Source organism: Lemur catta, chromosome 18 (genome assembly GCF_020740605.2).
Source record: "Lemur catta isolate mLemCat1 chromosome 18, mLemCat1.pri, whole genome shotgun sequence".
In the NCBI taxonomy this organism is placed as follows: domain Eukaryota; kingdom Metazoa; phylum Chordata; class Mammalia; order Primates; family Lemuridae; genus Lemur; species Lemur catta.
The window spans coordinates 40,898,741-40,917,659 of record NC_059145.1 but is presented as its reverse complement, the minus strand read 5'-3'; the positions used below and the strand labels follow the sequence as shown (position 1 = coordinate 40,917,659).

The following is an 18,919-nucleotide window of genomic DNA, read 5'->3' as shown; positions in this document are numbered from 1 at the left end:
AGCAAGAAATTTTCTTCTAACAATTCCTTTAATATGAGGGTATCAGGTGAGTTACTGAACCTCTCTGTTGCTCTTAATTTCCTTGTCAACAGTGCCAATTCCTGTGCCTCCGAGTTGTGAGGATTAGATGAGTACAATCTGAGCTCTAAGTATTTAGCATAGCACCTAGCAGGCAATGACTGCTCTGATTGTTGCCCACCCTGTCAAAGATTTGGCAAGCCTGGCCTCACCTCCTTCCCAAGGGCACTGCTGAAGCGAGCAAAATAAACCCTGGTGAGGAACAGATGCGACCAGCCTCTTTGCAAAGATGGGCCCTGGTCTGGCCTGAAGCCCTTGGCCCTCCTCACTGCCCAGACAAGTCATCCAGCAAGAAGGGGAGGGATCCTCCACCAACATGTGCATCCTCCAGGAGATGCTCACTCTCATTATAACATGTATACTGTACCCCCTTTAAAGAAGTCCTCTCCTGTCCCTGTAGTGTCCAAGCCTAGTATTGGGGGTGATGGTGGGAGTCAGGGAACCCAATATCAAATAAGCATTCCAGCAGGCTCAGAGAAATCAGGTCTCTGGAGGTAAGAAGTTCAATGGCTCTCTCTAGCTAGGAGGTATGGAGGGGGAAGACAGATTTGCATTTCTTGACTGGCCTATTAACCAAAGAAGCCCAGCATCAATGAGGCCTTACGTCACACATCCTTTGCTCTGGAAGGCATGTGCAAATTGACCCAATCCCAGACCACAGCCACAAAGACCCCAAGACCACAAATGTCAGTCATATGGCAAATGTCTGCCTCAGTCCTATTGGGACCTGTGGGGAACAAGTCTTGTAATAAAATCCAGTTGCAGGGATTAATCTTGGACCAAACACTTACGGTCACTATCTCTCCTTTCTCCAGTGACATCACTGCACCCAAATATGCTTGATTAACTTTTAGGGAATACATACACCAAGTTCTTTAATTGATTTTATTTTTTACATAAAAAGTTCAGTAAAAATTGGATAAAGTAAAGTGATTTTAAGCAGTAAATCAATCTTATCAACATAGCACAAGGCTAGCCGAAACCACATGGCAGCCTGCTTTGGAATATTTACATGATAACAAATTAAACCTTGCAGGAGACCTTAAACTGTCCTTACAAAGTCTTCCTGTGATCCTAGCATGTAGAGGCTAAAAGCAAAACAAAAACCAAACAAAAACCAGGAAAAAAACAAATTATTTTCAATATATTCACATATACATTAAAATATAATACAGATCGTCAAGGTAAGGGGTCGTGGGTGGGGATGCGCATGGGTCTGTGCGCTGACAGCACCGCCAAGGAGGAGACCCAGGTTTGAGAGTGGGGTCAGGTCTACCCAGGGTCCTCCCTAATCCCTTGCTGCTGATGGCTTCTAACTACACCCCAACAGCTCACAACTAGGGATCACTTGTAGATGGAACTCATTTTTGTGGCTTTCAGTTGACATCTGCAGGTTTGAATTTCCCAGGGTGACATGTCATCAGTACCACAACCCTGACAGAGGGGTGGGGCAGACAGGCCCACAGATTTCTTTTCCCCAGAGTCTGCCCTACCTGATCACCCGTCCTCTCACCTGGGCCCCATAAGTCACTCTAATTCAGTGTCCTCTTTGGGTTTGTAAACAGCCCCAAACTTTTGCATGTACTTCTTAATGTACTCCTTGGTTTTGTGTTTCACATTCTCATTGCACTCCAGGTCCTCAGGATTCTTACAGTACTTCAGCTCCTTATTCATAACGCCGTGAGTCAGCTGTCCAGGGCACAGGAAGAAAGACCACAGCCACCGATCAGAGTGAAAATGATTTGAGGGAGATGGCAGGGGTGGTAATCCAGCCTGCTGCTTCAGGGCCCTTCTCATCAAGACTGAGAGTTAATAAAGGGATGGAGCAGGCTGGTGCTGGATCACCAGTAAGGAAAAGCTCAGCTCCGAAAGTTTCTTAGAGACCTACTGCTCTCAAGTTAGGTGCTCCCTTCATCCCACCTGCCCTCCCTGTTACTGAGCCCCTAGCCCTGATGTCAGGGAAGAAAAACTACACTTTCTATGATGAAAGAAGCCTTCCCAGAAGGTACACAGTTTGCCCAGAACATTGACAGACCAGAAGCAGAGGGAGTACCTTGCGAGCTAGGTGTTTGAAGTCTTCAGTTGTGGTAATTCTTCCCACTTTGCAGTCAGGTTTCCGGTAAGGGTTCAGGCACTGGACGATGAACTGGGACATCTGCAAGCAGAGAAAAAAGAACACACTGCTGAACAGTCCAGAGAATGCAAGGAGTTATACTGAGGAAATGATTACAAAATGTAGCAAGTAGAGCCAGCCAATCCTTCCCTTTCCTTCCTCAGGATGGCTGCTTTGGACAATGGAATGCTAGTAAGCCAGTAAGATGTAAGAGAAAAGGCTCAGCCCTGAGAAAGAGCTCCCTTGGATGAAGCCTCACTTAAAGCCGCAGCTGGAGCCACCCAACAACAGAATGTCAACTGCTGAGTCTTACAGCAGCCCCAGGTTTCAGCCAACAAATTTTGTGTCCTCAGTATAAAGAGGCTGTAGCTGGTTCTCTGGCCCCTGGAAGCAGGGCAGTGCAGAGCAGGCATTCCAGAGCTACTAGGAGACTTAGCAACCCCAGGAACTAGAGGCATTTTATCACTGAAGCATAGTAGGACAGCCAGTAGAAGAAGATCCAGGGAAGAATCCTTTTCATTCTATTACTTCTAATGTCCTCCCTGGGCTATCTCTGTAGGGTCAGCCCTACCAATGGCTCTCAAAGAGACCCCAGGCATAGGACCCCTGTAAGTATTTGTGGTGCTAATATCACAGGGAACAAAGAGGCCAATGATCGCCACTTCATTAGGGAACATCTTGAACAGGCTCTACCCATCACTGAAACTCAGTGAGCCTTCAGGTGTTCAAAGAACAAGGCTGTATCACAAGGTTGGCAATACACAAACAGCTGCTGGTTGGCTGAGCTGAAGTACCAATACTTTCACACAGGAACAGTGAGAAACTAAGTTCTTTACAAATTTTTTTATTTCTTTGAGACAGAGTCTCACTCTGTTGTCCAGGCTAGAGTGCCGTGGCATCAGCCTAGCTCACAGCAACCTCCAATTCCTGGACTCAAGCAATCCTTCTGCCTCAGCCTCCCAAGTAGCTAGGACTACAGGTACACGCCACCATGCCTGGCTAATTTTTTCTATATATTTTTAGTTGTCCAGCTAGTTTCTTTCTATTTTTAGTAGAGATGGGGTCTCGCTCTTGCTCAGGCTGGTCTCGAACTCCTGAGCTCAGACGATCTGCCCACCTCGGCCTCCCAGAGTGCTAGGATTACAGGCGTGAGCCATCGGGCCCGGCTGAGAAACTAAGTTTTATCCCCAGATAAGCCTTTTACTCAAAGTTCTTCTGTGGTCTTCTGGCCTCCACACTCTCTGCCTTTAATTTATCCCCCAAATATAGGAAGGGATTGCATTACCCCTACTTAAAATCCTGCAGCAGTTCCCTATGATCCACAAACAGTCCCTATATAAGGAAGCACAAAACCATCCAGCCTTACTTCTAGCACCCTTTGCATAGCCTGTGCTATAGCCCCTACTTATAATTCTCTGGAAGGGATGCTGCTTCCTCTTGCCTTTGTATATTCTGCTGCCTAAAGTGATGTCCCCTCCTGATCCATCTGGCTAATTCCTATCCCTGATTCAAGAACCCTTCCTGACAACCTGAATTGTAGCCTTTCACCCTACTGTGGCACACTCTTCACACGGCCACCATTACTTATTTAGGGGTCTGTTTCCTCCGAAACACTATCAACCCCTACAAAGAATGAAGACTAAAGTTTAGAATTTGGATGCCATGAGGCAAACGAGAAGTTTAGTGTCCTAATTGCCACAAACACATACTTCCATCCAGTAAGCATAAAGAGGAGCTGCATTCTCCCAATCCCTTAAGGATTAGGTAGCCACCAAATGAGATATCAAAGAAAGAACTGAACTTTGAGCAAGAAGGCCTGTGCTCAAATCTTTTGTCTAGAACTTGCCTTCTCTGAACCTTAAGAGTTCCTTCACCTAGATAAGGGGAACAACAATCCCTGTCTTGGCCAGTCACAGTGGCTCACGCCTGTAATCCTAGCACTCTGGGAGGCCGAGGCGGGTGGATCGCTCGAGGTCAGGAGTTCGAGACCAGCCTGAGCGAGACCCCGTCTCTACTAAAAATAGAAATAAAAAAAATTATCTGGACAACTAAAAATATATATATAAAAAATTAGCCAGGCATGGTGGCGCATGCCTGTAGTCCCAGCTACTCGGGAGGCTGAGGCAGAAGGATTGCTTAAGCCCAGGAGTTTGAGGTTGCTGTGAGCTAGGCTGATGCCACGGTACTCACTCTAGCCCGGGCAACAGAGCAAGACTCTGTCTCAAAAAAAAAAAAAAAAACAATCCCTGTCTTGCCCACAACAAGGACTGTTGTGGGAACGAAATGAAATAATGGATATGAAAGTGTTTAACCAGTTATAAAGGGCCATACCCTGACCCCTGTAACACTAGCAGTTTGGGAGGCCGAGGCAGGAGGATCACTTGAGCTCAGAAGTTCAAGACCAGCCTGAGCAAGAGCAAGAGCAAGACCCCAGTTCTATTTAAAAAAAAAAAAAAGGGCCATACCAATGTGTTATCCCATAACAACTACATAGTCAAGTCACAGAAGCAAGGGGAACCCCAAAGATGAGGCAGCCTAACACCACATACAGCTTTCCTTTGCCATAGATGCTACAGAAGGCCCACAGAGAAACAGGCAAATGTGGTCTGCAGAGGCTCCTGGCAAGCAGAGAGATGGCTGAGGAGTTCTCAATAGGAAAAGCAGCACTTCAGCAAGAGGCATAAGCTAAACCACATGTTCCTGCCTATCTCAGGACAAGGGAGATGTTGTACATACTTAGGACAAGAAATGGAAGAATCCAGGTTTAAGCCTGAGTGGCTTAGTGCCACATCCACCAAACCTTACCTCTTTTCTGAATACTTCTTTGCTTTTCTTAGCCAGCTCACTGGAGGTATCTGCTTCTGCTGTCTTGGGCTTTTTTGAGGTCTACAAATAGAAGAAAAAACACAACAGTGTTGACATAAAAAGTCAGTTTAGTGATGTCCTACTGTCCCAGACCCTCTTTCGCTTCCCCAATTGGGATACCTGACTCTTGGTATTAGAATCCATTTAGAAGCCCTGACTCAGGTGCACGGCCTAGAGTCAACTTGGCTGCTGTGTTTCAAATTCTGTCATCTGGCTCTCGCCTCCTTCTTATAAGCCAAGGTCCAATCCTCTACCATAAGCCAAAGCTATACCTTTGATGTAGCTATACATTTCCAGTTGTTTCAGAGTTACTTTCTCTGCAGAGGAATGTGCTATATGGCTTGGACCACTAATATAGTCCTGTTCTGAGCTTCAGTTCCCCATACTAACAAGTGAGGCCCAGGCAAAACAAGCTCGACACCCCCCCCCACCCCCGGCACTAACATTCTAGGATTTCAGGACAAAGGCAAAATGCTCTATTCTTAAGACCCTTGCATACTCATCACTTTCCCCCAAAGGTGGATGGAGCTGGCTAGCCTGTATAAGACAGCCTTAGCACGCAGAAGAGGCTCCTTGGAGGTTGGTAACTCCAGATTATGAATGGAAAGACTAAGGATGCATTAAGATATTAGGGGGGAGAAAATGAAGGTCATTCAAGCCACTGAATAGATGAGTAGATTAAGACACAGAAGATACTCTGTCCCAAGTTGGCAAGATGATGACAAACCCAGGAACATTCCTTTCTACCACTGCTAGAGGGGAGGCTGCCAAGTGACTCCTAACCAAGCACTATCAAAAGACGATGGGTTGGCAGGTCTGCCATTCAGAGCACCTGCCATGCAGGCCATCTATCCATACTTTTGCCCACCACTAGCCATCAGGCCCCTTCCCAGTAGATATGCTTTTCCACGGAAAAGAGTAATTATAAGCATTCCCCTTTGAATACAAGGTTACTTCAGATAAATCTAAAGCTGCGGTTGGCAGTACTTCATGTTTTTGCTAGGCATGTGGAACAGAGAAATTTTTCTATACCTCACCCATCCCCTGGTTCTGTTTCCTCCATTTCCATAAACATTATGAAGGCTCTGGTGCTGAAAACACATTCAACTCCCTTTGCTCAGGACTGGCTCCAGAGAAAGGTTGCATTCCCTTGGCTTTCAGGTGTTACAAAATCAGCTTTCTCTAATTTTATAAATCAGAGAAAGTCATAAAAGCTTTACATATTTTCCATTTTTCTACTTTCTTTCTGTGGCTGTGGGAGCATTAGGTGGGTTAGAGGAGAAGAGTAGAAAGAACAAACAGATCCAACCTCTGTTTTCAGGAAACAAAACTAAGCAAAAAACCACAAGTAACTATTTTCAAATGTTTTGTTTAGGGATTCTGTGATTATTTTTTCCACTTGTAGAGTGTGGGTTTGTACCACAATAAGATCTCAGGTAGCAAGGCTCAATCTCACATTATTTGAATAAGCCAAGGAAACTTCCAATACATGCCCAGCTGTTCTTTTGTAGATCTTGGAAATGAGTAGTAAAGGAATGAGTACAGAAAGCTCCTTCAGGTATGACAACCATCTTCAGTATCCTGGTCCTATGGAAAAGGCCCGGCTCTCAGTGAGGATATTGTGTAAACAGGAATGTCCTGCTTCCCTCTGAATAGGGTATGTGTTCAGAAAGCTAAATAAATCCAATGCATATTCAATAGCTTTCTAATTTAATCCCTAACTTGATGAGGTTGGGAGGACTTTAAAAACAGTTGTAGAGCATAATCCATTGAGCTGTCTAGGAGCTCTCTTGGTCCTTTTGAGTGCTGTCCAATTGGGATTGAAATAGGAATTGTTCAAATGAAGGGTGCCTAGACTTACATCATGGAAATCATTAACCATTCAGAACCCCTGGGAGTACTGAAATTCTTGTACCCCTCTCTTCTTGATCTGTGGTCTGCAAATGGCATGGGAAATAGTTTCAGAAACTGGCTACCACTTACTCAAGCCCAAAGCCAGGCAAAGGAGCCAGAATCAGAGCCAAAGACAGCACTTGTTATTGACATGAAAAACCTTGGGACCCTCTACCACCCCTACTCCAAAAAGGTTCCACTTAAAATTTTAGCATTTCTCAAGTTCTATTTAAACTTCTAAAACTGTTATAACTTTCCCAAATGCCTTTTGCCTATTAAAAATCCTTCAAGACCAGAAAAGATAGACTGGACCAATGATGACCAAAATATAATAGGCTATTTCATGGGGTAGGGAACATCCATGTGTGCAGCAAGCAGCCCCACTGAGATTCAAGTAAACCACCAGAGAACAGGACAGGGACTCCAATACTTAAAAAAGCAAAGTATTCCCAGGTCCTCAGCAATAATTAGTTTGCCTTTTCTCTGTGTTTGCTCATACGGGGCATCAGTCAAGAAAATTCTGGTGGGAACCTATGTGACCAGTGGCCAGACAAAAGCATATAATGAAATGAGCAGGCAAAGGGTCTGGCAGAAAGCCAGAGCTTACTGCTTTCGAAGTTGACCCTGCTGTCAGCCTTCATCTGTGGCATATTTGGATTCCTAGGGTCTGAATATAACAAGGGAGGCCTAATTACCTTCATATCACTCAAATGGAAGCTTGAGTCCTACTGGCTTAGTTGGCAATAGCCTTAAGCTTACTGGGCAGCTGTGGTGACCACACACAGACTGTGTAGCACAATAAACATTCTTTATTATATATACAGACACAACCATGTCACACAAAGTCCACGTGACTTGGAACCAAGGCCTGAGTTACAAAAATGGGTCCTGAGGAAGGGAGAGCAGGATATACCTAGCTAATGATTCTTTCTCCCTGAATTTAACATGAAATGTAAAACATTATTCAATGAGGAACTACATCTTTTGGGGCAGCAGGAATATGGAAGCATAAGCTGAGCCATCAGAAGAAACACTACACACATGATTCAACCTAAGCTCTGCAAGACATGAACCTGTTTATATGAATTAAAAAGTTAAGAAGGCTGGGTGCTGTGACTCATGCTTGTAATCCTAGTACTCTGGGAGGCTGAGGTGGGAGGATCACTTGAGGTCAGGAGTTCGAGATTAGCCTGAGCAAGGGCAAGACCCCATCTCTACTAAAAACAGGAAAAAAATAGCCAGGCGTGGTGGCACACGCCTGTAGTCCCAGCTGCTTGGGAAGCTGAGGCAGGAGGATCGCTTGAGCCCAGAAGTTTGAGGTTGCTGTGAGCTAGGCTGATGCCATGGCACTCTAGCCCAGGAAACAGAGTAAGATTCTGTGTCCAAAAAAAAAAAAAAGGTTAAGAAAGTAGGATCTTTGAAAATAACAAAAACTTAGTATAGCTGGTGTTCTGCATCTGTGGGTTCAACCAACTGCAGATAAAACAATATACCAATCCTTCATGGATACGGAGGGATGACTAATGTGTCTTGAAGTATTCTTCTTTTAGTTGATCTTACTTGGGATCCTTTAGACTTCGGGAATCTGGATGTCTACAAACCTCTCAAGACTTGGGAAGTTTCCAATATCTTATTTTTCTTTTCTTTCTTTTTTGTGAGACAAGGTCTCACTCTGTTACCCAGGCTGGTTGCAGTGGCATGATCACAGTTCACTGTAACCTCCAACTCCCAGGCTCAAGCGATCTTCCTGCCTGTCTCCTGGGTAGCTGGGACTACAGGTGCACGCCACCAAGCCCAGCTGATGTTTTTAGTTTTTTGGTAGAGACAGGGTCTTGCTGTGTTGCCTGGGCTGGTCTCAAACTCCTGGCCTCAAGTGACCCCTCCCACCTTGGCTTCCCAAACTGCTGGGATTACAGGCATAAGCCACCGCACCCGGCCTAGTATCATTTCTTTAATTAAGCATTCTGCCCCTTTCTCTTTTTCTTTTCCTTCTGGAACTCCTATCATTCATATATTTGTTACCCTGATGGCACTCCATAAGTCTCATATGCTTTTAATCCCTTTTTCTTTTAAATTTTCTAATTGACTAATTTCAAATTACTTGTCTTTGAGTTCATCATTCTTTCTTCTGCACGATCTAGTCTTCTATTGAAGCTTTCTAACAAATTTTTCTGTTCTGTCACTGTATTCTTCAGCTATAGGATTTCTGCTTATTTCTTTTTTATGGTTTATGTTAATATTTCATTATTAAATGTCTCATTTTGTTTATGTGTTGTTTTCCTGATTTTGTTGTCTGTGTTCTCTTGCAATTCAGTGAACATTTTTAAGATGATTACTTTAAATTCTTTGTAAGGCAATTCATAGATCTCTATTTCTTTGAGGTCAGTTACTGGAGCTTTATTAGTTTACTTTGGTAGTGTTATGTTTTCCTGATACTTTGTTATCCATGTAATCCTGCAATGATGTCTGTGCATTTGCCGAGGCAAACACCTCTCACATCCACAAATTTTGGTATCTGCAGGCAGTTCTAGAACCAATCTTCCCTGGATACAGAGGGACAACTGCATAAAGATGCTCCTCGACTTACAACAAGGTTACATCCTGATAAACCCATGGTAAGTCAAGAAGTGTACTGAATGCATATTGTTTTCTCATCATTGTAAAGTTGAAAAATTGTAAGTTGAACCATCATAAGTTGAGGCCATGTGTATTCTTTTTTTTATGTGCTATCACCTTTGATAAGCAACAAAATAATTTATTTGATCTGGTGGTTCTAGATAAGGCACACAGCTGTACCTTAATTAAAAAAAAAAAAGGCAGGGAGTGGTAAGAGAAACAAAAAGATCTCTAAGGCACTTTCTACCAATAGTGTTTCAAAAGTCTGACTGGACTGCACACAGGCTCCATGTGCTGCACTCAGAGAGAAGCAGAGTTCATGAAAAACCTAGAACTAAGGTTCATAAGACATCACTTGGAACCAGCAGGCATCAAGTATAGTGTAGTCATCTTAACCATCTGCACTGCAGACATCTGGGCTCTGGCTTCTGACAATCTCCTCTTAACTAATTTCCTGGTTTCCTCTCCATTACCTAATGAATGATGCTGTTTTGAATCATTCCGCAAATTGCCCCACCTCCAATGTGGGAACATCAGTTGAAAAAACTTTGCATGGGATCCCACCCTCTGCAACTCTCTCAATCCAACAAATAAATACTCTATACTACTATTTTAACATAACATAGTTAGAGGAGACCTATTATACCTTGTGACTGAATGTTAATTAAAAGCCAGGACACAGCAGGAAATAAACTGCTGTCTTCTCAACTGTGCAAGCAGTCAGCAATGATTCAGGTCTGGGGTTCTCAAAGGAAGATTTGACTTTACATTCACCACATTATGGAAAGAGAGTACAAGATAACCAAGAGTAGGGAGCAAGAATGTAGGAAAACAGAGAGGGAACGCTCTCACAATGCTTAGTCTCATCATCAAAAGCTTTTAGTATACCACCTAGCACTCTTCAAAGAATTCTCTGCCTTCCCTATATCATTCCATATACCTCTGTTTCCAACAAGCACCAATTTACTGATGACTCAAATCTAGACCTGACTGCCTACCAGCCACTGCTATCCTGAATCCTGAAAGGAGATCAAATTCCACATTGAACTTATCTCCAAACCTCTTCCTGCTCTTTCCTTCATTTCTTAGACTGAATAACGGGATCTTATCCACGTAAGCTAAAAATGAGGGGGGGATGGGTCATCCTTGCCTCTTCCCTACCCATTTATTTGCTAAGCCCCGAATGCTGGCTCTCAAATGTTTTTGGTCTGACTCCCCAACATCTCCACTCTTAGTACCTCACTTTGCCTGAACTATTAATACTCTCCCATTTGATCTCCCCTTTACTGATCTCACCTTTTCAAATAGGACTGTTTCACTAGGACACACATTTGATTACCCGATTCCTTTGCATTAAAAACATTCATTGATGCCCAAGTACCCACCAGACAATAATCACATTAGTAGGACACTAAGACCTTAGACAATTTAAATCTGACTCTTCCATATTTCTGCCTTGCTTACTACCTCATATATATCCAAACTCTCACCATACCAAATTATTTTCACTGTTCCCTATATATTCAGTTTTGTTCTGACTTTATGCCTTTGGCAAATACTAGACTATATATTACATGATTTCATTTAAATAAAATGTCCACAAAAGGCAAACTTATCAAGAAAGAAAGCAGATTATTGATTAGGTTGGGGATTAACTGTAAATGGATGTAAGAGATCTAATTGGGAGTATAAAAATGTTCTAAAACCAGATTATGGTAATAGTTTCATAAATTTGGTAAATTTCTAGAAGTCACTAAATTATATACCTAAATAATTAGATTTTATGGTAGGCATATATTATACCCCTATAAAATCGCTGCTGCTGTTTATTTTAAAGCCCATCCACAGACTCGTGCTTCTGGGCATGACAGATTATTGTTAATGGATTAGCCCTCTCAGTACTAAAAATTAGAAAACTAGGTCAGGCATGGTGGCTCAGGCCTGTAATATGAGCACTTTGAGAGGCCGAGGCAGAAGGATCACTTGAACCCAGGAAGTTTAAAACTAGCCTGAGCAACATGGTGAGACCTGGTCTCTACAAAAAAAAAAAAGAAACAAAGAAAGAAGAAAAATTAGCTGGGTGTGGTGGAGCATGCCTGTAGTCCTAGCTACTTGGGAGGCTGAAGCAGATGGATCATTTGAGCTCAGGAGTTCCCAGGCAACAAAGAGAGACCCCATCTCAAAAAACAACAACAACAAAAACTAGACAAAATACATGAAACAACACTTTTCACTCACTGGACATTAGGCAGCACTAGACTACGATCCTGAGACTAGGGGGGAAAAATGAGGTAAGTGCTATGATTACCTTGGCTTTCTGAATGGAAGGAAGCATTTACCAGATTCTGGTGCAGGGAAGAAAACCCAAGCATAGAATGGAGGTCTCAGTGACCTAAGGAGATAGAAATTGGAATTCAAAGTACCTGAGGTGAACTTCTAACAATTCCAAGAGCTCACAGAAGGCTGGGAGGTATGTGAGCTTCCACCAGTTAGAGGGACGAGACCTCCACGATAACCTTGAGCATTCAGAGGAGATCCTAGAAAGGCCACACCTTAGGAGTTACCCTAGAGAAAAAGTTACTCTGGACCCAGTCTAACAAAGATTAAGAACAAGCCTCTAAAGAATCAAGCTGATCCACAACTAATGTGACTGTCAGAACAAAGGCCAACACTCCTTAATGGAAAATAACAAAATCATGAAACCCAACAATCTGAATGTCCAGTGTTCAACTGAAAAGTACTAAATATATGAAGCAGGAAAATGTGAACCCAATAACCACAAGAAAAACAAATTAGTAGAAAAAGGCCCAAAAATAAAAGTGAAGTTAAAATTCAGACATCTATAAAACAGCTGTTGTAAGTGTTCAAGGATATAAAGGAAAGCATGAACACAGTGAAGAAATTAAAACTATCAGGGCCAAAGGGAACACAAACTTCTGAGAAGCATGGCTGGCACCACATTCTTAACCACCCTCCTCCACAGAAGCAGCATTTTTGGCAGGCAGTGGATCATGAGTACTGGTGGCCAAGGGACATGTGGCAAACCAGTACTGGTTGAACATGCCCTACCTGATCCACGGGGCAGGAGTACTGCCATGCTGCGGTGTTCAGGGCAAAGGCCTTAAAGGCCATGAAGGCAGGCAACACTTCAAAGTTCTCCCCCCATATTTTTGTTGTAGACCAGCTCAACCACCTCAAAATCACCCAAAAAATGGTCTTAACTCTAAGCCATCATCCTTTGATTTTACAGATCACAAAAGTGCCTGGTCTTGACTTGGTCATGGAACCAAAAACCTGTAGCATCTATAAAAATGTGAGCCTTTGAACCAGAGTCTTATTAAAACAAACAAACATGAGCATAATGGTCTCAGATAGAAAATCTGGGGCTCTCAATGCCTTAATACTTAAAAAGTAGAGTCACTGTTCTATTGTGTTTCTTGTTTCTATAGCCTAATAGGAAGATATAACTGATTTCGTATAAAATATATTTTGAACAAAAACTGCAATAAAGCTAGAAACTATGATTTGAGGTCTTTGCTTAAGTTTGAGATATTAATACTTGATGGGACTTTATCATGCAACATTAGTTTGTTTACCTTCTGTCGTGAATGACGGCCTAAACTTAAATGAGATTTTTCAGTTAAACATATTCCTTTCCTTCTGGGATTTAACTACAAAAAGTGGACATTTAAATGAAGTAAAAGTTATTTATCACAACTGTTTTTTTAAAAAATTAAAACCATTAAAAATAAGCAAATTAAAATTTTAGAGGTGAAAAATGTAAAATAAAAAATGAATCAATGGATAACCTTAGCTAATTAGATACAACAGGGGGTAAGATAAGTGAACTCTGAAGAGAGGGGAACATAAACTATACAAACTGAAGAACAGAGAGAAAAGAGCTGAAAAAAAATCTGACAAAGACTTAGTGGCCTGTGAGATAATATCAAGCAGTCTAGAACCACCGAGCAGGTTAAATACAAAGAAAACAAACCCAAGGTACATCACAATCAAATTGGTTGAAAACCAATTTTAAAAGACGAAATTAAGATATCTGGGGGGACAAAGAATTATATTCTTCTTTAAAATTTATTTTTTATAGGCACCTGTCCTGTGAAAGAATTATATTTTTATTAGTAACTATTTTAAGAAATCAATGGACTAACATCTTTTAAGTGTTGCAAGGGCAAAAAATATCAACTTAGAATTCTTTTTTTTAATCAGACAGAGTCTTGCTCTGTTACCCAGGCTGGAGTACAGTGGCCTGATCTTAATTCACTGCAACTTTGAACTCCTGGGCTCAAGAGATCCTCCCACCACAGCCTCCCAAGTAGATGGGACTACAGGCGCATGCCACCATGCCTGGGAATTTTTTATTATTTTTGTAGAGACAAGGTCTCATTACATTGCCCAGGCTAGTCTCGAACTCCTGGCCTCAAGCAATCCTTGTGCCCAGCTCAACTTAGAATTATATATCCAGTAAAAATACCCTTCAAACTATAAAGAGTCTAACGGTTTCTTATAAAACTAAACACTCTTGATCTAGCAACTCTGCTAGATCTGTATTTACCCAAATGAACTGAAAACTTAGGTCCACACAAAAACCTGCACATGGATTTTTTATTACAGTAGCTTTATTCATAACTGCCAAAAATTGGAAACAACCAAGATGTCCTTCTGTAAGTGAATGGATAAATAAACCGTGGTACACTCAGACAATGGAATATTTATTATTTAGTGCTAAAATGAAATGCACTATCAAGCCATGAAAAGACATGGAGAAACCCTAAATGCATACGGCTAAGTGAATGAAGCCAATGTGAAAGGCTACCTATTGTATGATTCCAACTATATCACATTCTGGAAAAGGTAATACTATAGAGACAATAAAAAGATCAGGCCGGGTGCAGTGGCTCACGCCTATAATCCTAGCACTCTGTGAGGCCGAGGCAGGAGGACTGCTTGAGCTCAGAAGTTTGAGATCAGCCTAAGCAAGAGCAAGACCCCGTCTCCACAAAAAATAGAACAATCGGCCAGGCGTGGTGGCACATGCCTGCAGTCCCAGCTACTAGAGAGGCTGAGGCAGGAAGATTGCCTGAGCCCAGGAGTCTGAGGCTGCAGTGAGCTATGATGACGACACTGCACTGTAGCTGGGGCAACAGAACGAGACTCCATCTCCAATCAATCAATCCAAATTGCTTTAAAAATAAAGACTATTATTTTAAAAGGGGTAATCACCAGTAGATCTGAAATACTTAGAAATATTAACACATTGACTGCCACACTAGAAAAAAAATTTTTTTCCTTGGGGCCACAGTGTTTATTATGAAAATAGAATAAAAATTTTGAAAACAAAACTATCCTTTCTAATTTAATGAAAAATTTGTTATTTTTTATTGTTTTCTATGTATGAGTTATATGCAACTTGAAAAACAGTTCACTCGGCTTCAGAGGTGAAGAGATGTGAGTTATATATGCTTCACGATGCCCCCGGCTCAAAACTAGTATGAGTTAAATACAACTCACAGGGCAGTTAATGTGTTAAAAGAGTCTACGGCCACACCACCCTGAATGTGCCCTATCTTATCTGATCTCAGAAACCACATAAGGTTGGGCTTGGTTACATTTAGGTGGGAGTAATATTAAAGGTAATTTTTCAGGCTAAAGAAAAATAACTCCAAGTAGAAACTCAAATCTACATGAGAGAATGAAGAGTGCTATATAATACATAGCTATATGTGGGTAAATATAGGACTTTGCTGCAAGTTTTAAAAGTTAAGACTGTTTAAAGCAAAAAACTAATATATTCTGGGGTTCATAACATAAAAAAATGCAATGTATGACAACAAAAGCACAATGGAGAGGAGGGTGCAAATTATAGGTTCTTACAATTATAAAATAGTCAATTATATTATAAGTAATTATAGAAAAGTAGTGTATTATAAAGGTGGACGGTAATAAGACAAGTATGCATATTGTAAACCTTAGAACAGTGGTTCTCAAATTTTAGATCTCAGGACCCCGTTATACTCTTAAAACACTGAGTACCCCAAAGAGCTTTCATTTATATGAGTTATATGTATCAAAAATTTTCATATTAGAAATTAAACTGAGAAACAAGTATTTATTAATTTATCTTAAAATAACACTAACAAATCCATTATATAATTTTTTGTGAAAAATAATTGTTTACCAAAACTAAGGAAATTTAATTAAGAGTGACATAGTTTTATACTCCAGAAATCTCTTTAATGTCTCACTAAGAGAATACACTTGGAGTCTCACTTCCTTCTGCATTGAAACATATCATGTACTCTCTGGAAAATTCCATAGTACATTTATGAATGTATGAGAGTGACAAAGACATATAATGTTTTATTGATAGTATTATTATTAAAATAGTTTTAACCTTATGGCATCCTTGAAAGGGTTTTGGAATCCCTAGAGGGCCCCACATCAAACTTTGAGAACCACTAAAAAATAAGTAAAACAAAGAGGTATGACTAATAAACCAATAGAAAAGAAAAACATAGAATACTTGAAAAAAATCTAAATTAACCCCCAAAAAAATAGGAAAAGAAAAGCAGAAAATTGGAAAACAAATAAGAGAGTTTAAAACACAACCCTACTGATATACATATTTATTAAGTGTCAACAGGTTAAATATGCAAATTAAAAGGCAGAGACTGAAAGAAAAAAGAAAAGCAGAGACTGCCAGTCATGAGTAATGAAAAGGTGTTATTTTAAAGCCATCCTTAAGGCTCTAAATTGTTTTGCACAAACTTGGCAATTTCTTTATTTGCAGTGTCATTTCTGACTCTTAGGGCCTGCAGACATAAGCCTTGAGACATAAACATTGTGTAAATTAATGTGCTAGTCACCTGCTTTCTCTCGTGATAGAATCATTCAGCAAATATTAAGTAATTCTATGTCTCTAAATGACAAGCCAAATAAACTTCCTTCTTTTATTCTTGGTAGGTACAGAACTTAAAGCCAAAATCTATATATCATCTTTTTTTTTTTTTTTTGAGACAGAGTCTTGCTGCATCAACCTAGCTCACAGCAACCTCAAACTCCTGGGCACAAGCGATCCTCCTGCCTCAGCCTCCTGAGTAGCTAGGATTATAGGTGTGTGCCACCATGCCCGGCTTATACATCATTTTCTTGAATATTTATTTATGAAAAGTTTCATATATAGTTTATTATTCTCTGTGAGACTTTGAAAACTCTCTGAAGAATGGCTCTCACATATGACCAAAAGTGCCTCTCACTAGGTACTAGAAACATTCCCAACGTTAAGTGATTCTCCCTATCATTGCCAACACAGAGAGTTCCCCACATGTAGGTGCAGACTTGTAATGGGGGTGTTGGTCAGCCCTCTACCAGCTCCCATGGGTGCACAGCACTTTAATGGATTTCACAGATATTCTCTTCCACCTTCTATGACCAAAGTAATGCCAAAATCTTGCTCACTAGTCATACTCAAAGATCATCAAAAACATTTTACAAACCATTATTAAACAACAGAAATGTATCACAATATTTTATCCTAGTGTCATCCTCTAGCCAAGGGAGTGATAACAAATTTTACCAAAATATATTCAAAGGTTTCCCACCATGCACAAGGTTCATATTCTTTTACAACATTTTAAAATCCCCAAGATCCAACCCCCACAATGCCCTTCCAACCTCATGCTTGATTCTAAGTTTTATGATGCCTATGTTCCTCCCCCAAATAAACAGGGCCATTCCCTAAACATACCCTAAACTTTCCCCCTTCCCTGCCTTTGCCCCAACTTTCTTTTAGCCTCTTTTTGCTTACTGGAAAATTCTTTATCCTTTAACTTATACTTTACAGCACATTCAAATACATTACAAATTAGAATATACAATTTTCAACTGAAACCCAATTATTACACTCATCATCTTCCCACCGTTGTCACTGTAAATATATCACTTTAGGGCATCCCAGCTTTTCTGGAATTCAGTATACACATTTATTTATAATTAATTCTAGGGCAAGAAGTTAGAAGCTATACCCTTGCCTCTAATACTTAAGTGTATACACACACACACACACACACACACACACGTGTGTGTGTGTGTGCATGCAGAATGAATCAGTGAAGAGAATCTGACCCAGGCCCCAAAGACAGGGCACTGGGCACATAGCCTGGCCAACTGTCTTCAGGAAATGACTGCTGAAATGAATAGCCACAGTACTAACTGTGCTTCAATTTTTTCAGCTTCCTAGGTCCTAAACTAATCAAAGTGGACATAATTCCATTTCTGTTTAGGAGTGTAAGTACAGTGCTTCCCAAACCTCTGGTTTTCATAAACCTGTTAAATAAAATACAAATTTGGGAAAACCAACACTGACATTGTTAACCTTTTATTTTTCCAAGGATATTAATAAAAAACCAAACCAAAACACAACTATCACATATTATCATCATTTAAAAATGAGAATATTTTAACTCTAAAAAAGTCAAAAAGCCAAATAAAGGTCAGTCATTTTAAAATAATACATCTACCTTTAAAGAAAATTCACTACAATATCCTCTTTATCTTCTTTTGCTGTGGAAAAGTATTCAGGAAAAATGCACAAGGAAATACTTGGATAACCCTTGTAGCCTGAAACAAAACGCTCTGGGTCACATTAAGGCTGGCAGGAGCTGAGACTTAAAGGAAAGGCCTCAAGAAGGTCCTAAAGCTTAATTCAAACCCAATTATTCCACAGACCTTATAGGTTAAAAAAAAAAAAAAGCCCAATTAATTCCATTATCACATTCTTTCTGATGCTTCTTTGATTTCCTCTTAATGCTACATCTTCTCTTTCTATAAATGTCTCTGGTACTTACAGTCAAAACTTCAATTTGCCACTTAACCACACAATACTGTACAATTTTCAAACCTTACATTCCTATGACCCGAGAGCAGTAACTTTGCCTAGTATTTCTTTTGTATCCCTAGGTCTAGGTGCAGCACTTGTGCTCTATAGGAATTCCAATGTCTGATAAACAACCAAAATGTAAAGAATAATGGGATTAACCTCAGATCTGTGTGATTTGAAATAGTTGGATCCAAAGTTCCAAGCTATTAGACTATAATTCAGCCATTGCCTTTTGGTTGTAACATGTACAACAACATCTTGGTTTTTTTTTTTTTGAGACAGAGTCTCGCTCTGTTGCCTGGGCTAGAATGAGTGCCATGGCATCAGCCTAGCTCACAGCAACCTCAAACTCCTGGGCTCAAGCAATCCTTCTGCATCAACCTCCCAAGTAGCTGGGACTACAGGCACGTGCCACCATGCCCGGCTAATTTTTTCTACATATATTTTTAGTTGGCCAGCTA

The 18,919-nt window shown here is 40.8% G+C and overlaps 1 protein-coding gene across 1 annotated transcript in view; it reads right to left on the bottom strand.

Annotated features, from left to right (window-relative positions):
* Positions 1-949: 949 nt before the first annotated feature.
* Positions 950-18,919, bottom strand: part of SETD2 (SET domain containing 2, histone lysine methyltransferase) — a 127,130-nt gene continuing 109,160 nt past the window's right edge. The window contains exons 19-21 of the mRNA XM_045530392.1: positions 4,997-5,077; positions 2,132-2,233; positions 950-1,767 (exon numbers count right to left, since the gene is read on the bottom strand). Coding sequence (XP_045386348.1) covers positions 1,606-1,767; positions 2,132-2,233; positions 4,997-5,077 — 345 coding nt within the window. The 3' untranslated portion in view covers positions 950-1,605. The remainder of the gene's footprint in view (positions 1,768-2,131; positions 2,234-4,996; positions 5,078-18,919) is intronic.